The following is a 6,725-nucleotide window of genomic DNA, read 5'->3' as shown; positions in this document are numbered from 1 at the left end:
ACACACACACAGATACACACACACACCACCACCTACCCAGATACACACACAGATACACACACACAGATACACACACACCACCACCACCACCTACCCAGATACACACACAGATACACACACATACCACCACCACCACCTACCCAGATACACACACACAGATATACACACACACACCACCACCACTTACCCAGATACATACACACACAGAGCAGACCCAGATATACACACAGAGATATACACACCACAGACCCACATACACACACACAGAGCACCACACACCCAGTTTCATATTCACACACACACAGCACTGCAGACCGAGATACACACACACATTCACACTCACACACACACATACAAGCAAACACTAAACTAAGCCTGGGCAGGATGTGAATGAACTTCTTAGGCAGGTGAATTTGGCTGTTCTCCACCTCCCCGAGCCATGCCGGGGGCAGAGGGGAGAAAGGACTCTCACCTCCTCTCGGGGGGCACAGAAGTCCGGGATGGGGGCGCGGTGGTAGACGAGGCCAGGGCAGGCCGTGCGGTGCTGGCCGAAAGCCTCCTGCATGGTGAGGCACACCTGGAAGCGGGGGGTCCATGTGCCCACTGCGCCCTGGGGAGGCAGGCTCAGGTGGGCCTTCAACTGGGTCTCCAAGTTCTGGGGAAGATCAGCACAGAAGCCTCAGCCGGGCGGAAGCCTCTGGGCCACGCCCGACCACTCACAGCCCGTGATGGTCAAGGCCAGGCCCGTGATGGTCAAGGCCAGGCCCGTGATGGTCAAGGCCAGGCCCAGCTTCCGGTGCAGCTCTGCCCCTCCCTGAGCCTCAGGGTCACATCCCAAACTGGTCACTCCCTAAGCCTGCACCTCTCAGGCCTGTCTCCCCATCTATACATGAGGAATGCGCAAATGCTTCAAGACCTCCCCAGGCCAATTCCCCAGAAGGCCTCACCTCCAGCTGGTCAGGAGCTGTGGGTGGCCCAGGCCAGTGCAGCCTGTGTGTCTGCCCGTCACACTCCAGCACAGCCTCCTCCCTCAGGTTGACCCACACGACCCGCTGCAGCTTCCTCTTGGCATCTGTCAGGTAGGCCAGGATGCTTCCCAGGGCCTGAGGGGATTGTAGGGTACCCAGTGAGACCGACAGGCTCGGCCCAGCCCTCCCCACTCCTCTGCAGAGTGACCCGGGCCCCGGGGGCGGGTGGTCACCTTGGCGCTGGGCTGGGCTGTGCCATAGATGGGCATGCGGGGCACGCGTCGGAAGTTGGCCACATCCATCTCTCGGACGGTGCTGAGTGCGTCCGGGGAGACAAGGTCGTCCACTCTCTGTGGGAGACCACCCAGTCTGGAAGCCAGCGCCTCCCATCGCAGCCTCGGAGGGGCCCAGGGCCTGGCCTGAGGCCCTGGGGCTCGGGAACCAGCCCAGAGAAGGAGCAGAACCGGCCAGCCCTGCTGCAGGCTTGGTGCCACACCACTGCCCTGGAGGGACTGAGTGAGGTGCCCGCTCCAGGTGAGGAGGCTAGGGGCAAACACTGCAAGACCACCGGGCCCGGACTCCTTACCCAAGGCTCTCGGGGTTGAGGCTGAAGCAGAGGTACTGGAAAAACAGCCCATGCTGTGAAAGCTTCAGAGACCGGGGACACTTCCCTCCCTCGTGGGGACGCCACGCCATCACCCCTTTGCCTCAGATGCCCACAGGGTCCAGCCCCCCATAACCCACTGCCCCAGGAGGGCTGGCACACTCACCAGGGAGCCCTTGGCCAGTAGTTCCCCAGAGGCCAGTGGTCCCACTGGGCTCAGAGTCAGGGGCAGGCGGTACAGCTCCGGGTGGGCACACAGCCAGCGGCTGAAACTGAGGGCAAAGGCCAGCGGGTACTGCAGCCCAAGGCCAGAGAGAAGCGGAGTTCAGGGGCAGAGGGCCACCCTGGACCTGCCAGGCCTGCCCGCAGCTGGGGGGGACCCCTGGAGGGAGAAGAGGCAGGAGGAGGGGACCATGGTGGTTGAGGCCCCAAAGCCCAGGCCAAGGACAGAGACAGGGTCAGGGACAAAGTGGGAGGCGGCTCCAGGACACCGCTCCATCTCAGCCTCTGGTGGCCTGTCCCCAAATCACCCATACCACCTCCCTCGGGGCCCAGCACACACATGCACCCTCTCTCCTCCTGGGTCCATGGGGAGGTGGAAGGGGGTCATGGGGCTGCTCACCCAGAGCCTGACCTGCTCATGGAGATAGTAGTTAAAGAGGATCAGGTAGAAATATCGCTCTAGGCTCCGCAGTGTCCTCTGCTGGAGACTCTGCTGGCCACAGCTTCCCTGGAAGGAGTGGAACAGCAGCGGTAAAGCATTCAAGCTGGGGGGCCCTAGACTGCCCGGGCCCTACCTCTGGAAGGCCAGGAATTAAGCCTTAGAAGTCCCCCAAAGATGCTTCCTTTCTCTCTGACAACCCAGCCGTGCCTGGGTGGAAGTTCTACCACCCATCTAATCCCACTCCATCTTCATTACAGGGGAGCTTCGGGTGGCTCCCTCCGGGTGCCTTCCCAAGGCTGGGAGCCCAGCGCAGACCTGAGCCCCGGACCTTGCTCCACCACCACCGGTCATCTTGGGGCTGGGCCCCCTCGGTGGGGCAGGAGCAGATCATGAACGCCCCTCCCCTGATGGGAGAATTACAGACCCGCCTGCCCCACCAGAAAGGAAGGGGGGAAACTGTGTGGCTTGCTCCCAGTCGCAGTCACTGACAAACAGCTGGATGCCTCCCCAAACGATGTGCTCACCCCAGTCCACCACCCTGAGCAGGGGCTGGTCAGCGCACAAGTGCTCCTGCCTGCTGGGTCACAGCCCCCCTCTGGGGTCAACCAAGATGGGTGCACCATCCCGTGGGAGGCCAGGCCCTTGGGGATGCCTTACCCCACCTTTAGACTCTAGACCAGAGATGGGCAAACACTAGCAAAGGCCAGAGAGCAACTCTTTGATGCCCCCGCCACCACTCACTCTTCAGTGGTAGCAGGACGCGCAGCCAGAGGCAAGTCTTAACAAACGGGCCAAACTGCGGGCCGATAAAACTTCATGATTTATTAAAATTGCTGTGAGGAGGACATAGGCTGCAGTTGGCTGACCCCCTAGTGGTGATCCCTTGTGCTGCGATCTACGTGGTCGGCAGTTCGAAACCACCAGCTGCTCCTCAAGAGAAAGACTGCACTTTCTACTCCGGAAAACGGTTACCGGCTCGGAAACCCACAGGGGGGTCACTGTGAGTCAGCATCGACTGGACGGCAGGGAGTTCTGAGTTCCAGTCTAGAAGGAAGGGGGGGAAACAAACCCAAACCACCTTGTCTCCCTGCATGAAGATGCTCATCACCGCGAGGGCACGCCCGGGTGAGCAAGCAATTCAAGTGTCGGACAACAGAAGGCCGGCTGGGGAGAGCCCAGCGGGCAGCGCCCAGGGACACCCGCTCAGAGCAAGCTGTTCTGGGGTAGTGCTCGCTCGGCACCCCACAGACTGAGTGCACTGCAATTGTCCCCCAGAACCAGCCCGGCCCCTCTGACAACGGGGGAGACCGAGGCACACGTGCTTACACCTGCCAGGCCAGTGATGGCTGGCCCATCTACATGGCCACTAAAAGGCCCCTGGGCAGGCCAGCGAGGTCACGTGACTTGTCTAATAGCACGCTGTTACTAAGTGTCCGACCTGGATTTACAAAGGCTTATGGGCTCCAAAGCCTGGGGCTACACCAGCTTCTCCAGAGCCCTCAATCAACAACAAAAACGGTTTATAAAATATTAGGTATTATAGCTCCACATCACTTGTTCTCAGGGGGACAGCAGTCTAAGCTCAAAATAAACTTTAGGAAAGTTAAGCATCTAGAAAATAACTTTGATGTAAATCGGAAATTCCCAGTATGCCGTTCTGCAGCAATGTCTGGATTGCAAGCATCGATGTATCCCCTGCTTGTACTAATAAAGACCAAAGTATTTATATTTGTCTGAAGAACCTCTTGGGATGATGGGGCTAGAAAACATATTTACTTTAAAAATAAATATGCTGTTGGTTTAAAAAAAAAAAAGACCCAGGGCAAAACCCGGCGGTAGCGGCGACGTAGGAGCACTGCCCCCCGCAAAGCCGAATGAGAGCTGGCACTTAGGGTGTCACCACCAAATGCCAAAGCCGTCTAAGGGATGGGGACAGAGAAGGGCCGTGGGGGCTGAGGACAGGGCTTCCCCTGGCAGGACCTCCCCCCTCAACGTTCTCTCAGATAATACGGCATCAACATTCTCTTTGACAAAGAAACAACTGCCAAAGGAAGTGACAGGCTTAGAAGACGCGGAGCAGCGTTTCAAATTCTCCAGGAATCCAGGCTTTCGGGAGCCACCGAGGGTAGAGGAGCCCACGGAAACCACTACCCTGAGATCATCTTACACCGTAAACCAAAGACATCCCCTAGAGTCGATCTAAAACCAAAGAACGGTTTGGCTCAACGAGTGGAACCCTGTGTGGGATCCAATTCACTGAGCAGATGGAACCAGAGCGGGGCTGCGGCCTGTCCATGGGGGAGGGGCAGGGGGCCGAGAGGGGAGGGGAGCATGTGACCCTCGATCGCTGGATGGTACGAGCAGGAACTGCTGAGCTGGGGTGTGTTCTGCTGTGAACACCCCAAGAAAGAAAGTAAAAGTACCAATGGGTATTGAAAACAGCAGTCTGCTGGCATACGATTCTTCCTCGGTGCTGTGAGCCAACAAAGTCCCTCTCCTCCCCACAGCAAGGGGGCAGGGTCTGCTGGGAGCACCGAGAACCCACCACTCTCCCGGGAGCAGCAGCAGGGCCAACCACTGGTCTGCCTTCCCAAAGAGACAAGGGGTTTATGTCGGAGAGCGCCCTGAGCAGTCTGGGAACTATCTACAACCAGGGGTCCCCAGGAAGACCCCAGCCAGCACCAGACTCCCTCCAGTCTAACCTGCCGCTGAGGGGACTGTCCGGCCTAAGTACATTTTGGCTAGAAAACATGTTTACTTTAAAAATAAATATGCTATTGGTTTAAAAAAAAAAAAAGGCCCTGGGCAAAACCCGGCGGCAGCAGCAACGTAGGCGACCTTGTCCGTCCTTCCTGCAAAGGCAGCTCCCTCCTATCCCTGAGGCCATGGAAGCCACCGTTGCCGCCAGGGAGAGGCAATCCGAAAGGACCTAATAAAACCGGAGTTGGCGGCAACATTGGCCACAGGAGCAGAGGTGCCCGTATGCCCGCACACGCACACTCCTCCCCCGCCAGTGCCCTTACCTGAGCTGGGCTCTCCAGCTGGGCATCTTCGAGCTTCTTCCGGTTCCCCAAGACTACTTCTTTCAGGTCATGCAGGTCAGCACAGGTGGTGAGGGCTCTGTCCACCTGGGGCCCAGCCAGTCGAGGGAGAGAGGAGAGACAGCCCCGAGGACAGTGGGCAGCGAGAAGGTGGCGAGCGTTGGGGTCAGGACACAGCCCCCTCCCAGCCCCTCACTCACCTCCTCCACCACCCTCCTTCCCTGGGGCACTGTGCACAGGAAGCTCTGGATTAGCTGGAACTGCTCCAGGGGCAGGCACTTGGTCTGCGCAGGCACAGCCCTGAGGAGGAAGGGGCTCAGTGCCAGGGGCAGGGCTCCACGCCGCCCGCTGCCTCCTGCTCCTGTGATCAGCGAGAAACACTGAGCGGCAGCTTCCTAAACTTCCCGCCGAATGAGGTGGGGAGAAGCAAGAGGCAAGTCTCTCCCTGAGGAAACTGAGGTCAACTGACACTCCCCAGCACCGACCAGTCCGTAGCAAACCCCCGAGAGCCCACTCTGCAGCTCTGGCTCCTAGCTCTGACCCATCTCTCCCAGGGCATCCCGCCCCTCTCTGTCCCCAGCCCCCTTGAAATACGCCGGGTCCCGGGCACTCACTCTAGTTGCAGGGCAGACCCACTGCGGTGAAACAGGACCAGAGTGCCCAGGGCCATGCCCAGGTTTGTCCGGCCCACGCCTGTCTGGCAGCTGAACAGGAGGGCGGGGGGAGGCCCAGGGGCACCAGGGAGCAGCAACAGGCTGGGGGTCTCCTGAGGAAAGACCGTGCAGATCAGGCCACACTGGGGACCAAGTTGGAGAGGCTTCATGCCATCCAATCCACAGCAGGGGGTGGAGGGGGGGGCGGTCAGACACGTGGCACAAAGAGCACGCCGTCAGACCCCACAGCACCATCTGCCCACCTGCCCCCTGAGCACAGCCACAGCCCAGTTCTCTAGACGGCCATGCTGCCTCACAGCTACACCAGATTCAGAAGCCCCGGGCGGGGGGTGGGGGTGGGGTGGGGGGTCATGGGTTGAGAGCAGGGCTGCTGAGGGCAGGGTCAGCGTCTGTACCCACCAGGTGCTCTATGGAGACAGGGGAGGCTTTCTGGTCCCGGAAAAATTTGGTGTCTGAAACCAACAGGAGCGTCCCCCTTTGCCCCCCAGGGTCACCCTGAGTCAGAAGGGACTTGCTGGCAGTGAGCTGAGTTGAGATACAGACACACTGATGCGCACACACATGGAGATGTGTCGGTACCCTCCCCACAGACACGCGGTGCACATGCATGCCTGTGTCCTTCCCATTTACTGGTCTGACACACACGCCTATTCACCTCCCTAACTAACCCTTCTTCATGAGCACGGTCTGTGGGCTCTGTGTGGCCAAGGCAGTAGTGATCAACCCCAGCACAGATGCAGAGAGGCAGGGCGGGCACGGCCGCTGTCAGAGCAG

The 6,725-nt window shown here is 59.4% G+C and overlaps 1 protein-coding gene across 1 annotated transcript in view; it reads right to left on the bottom strand.

The window, feature by feature from the left end:
• The window catches only part of PALD1 (phosphatase domain containing paladin 1), an 88,146-nt gene that overhangs the window by 30,860 nt on the left and 50,561 nt on the right, over positions 1-6,725 (bottom strand). Inside the window, exons 7-15 of the mRNA XM_045291685.1 lie at positions 6,351-6,600; positions 5,892-6,043; positions 5,478-5,577; positions 5,260-5,364; positions 2,207-2,302; positions 1,739-1,867; positions 1,202-1,318; positions 948-1,103; positions 473-655 (exon numbers count right to left, since the gene is read on the bottom strand). Coding sequence (XP_045147620.1) covers positions 473-655; positions 948-1,103; positions 1,202-1,318; positions 1,739-1,867; positions 2,207-2,302; positions 5,260-5,364; positions 5,478-5,577; positions 5,892-6,043; positions 6,351-6,600 — 1,288 coding nt within the window. The remainder of the gene's footprint in view (positions 1-472; positions 656-947; positions 1,104-1,201; positions 1,319-1,738; positions 1,868-2,206; positions 2,303-5,259; positions 5,365-5,477; positions 5,578-5,891; positions 6,044-6,350; positions 6,601-6,725) is intronic.

The sequence above is a fragment of the Echinops telfairi genome, unplaced genomic scaffold (assembly GCF_000313985.2).
Source record: "Echinops telfairi isolate 266 unplaced genomic scaffold, ASM31398v2 ScPeMD7_70;HRSCAF=299, whole genome shotgun sequence".
Lineage (NCBI taxonomy): Eukaryota > Metazoa > Chordata > Mammalia > Afrosoricida > Tenrecidae > Echinops > Echinops telfairi.
The sequence above is the reverse complement of the archived record's forward strand: the minus strand, read 5'-3'. Positions and strand labels throughout refer to the sequence as shown.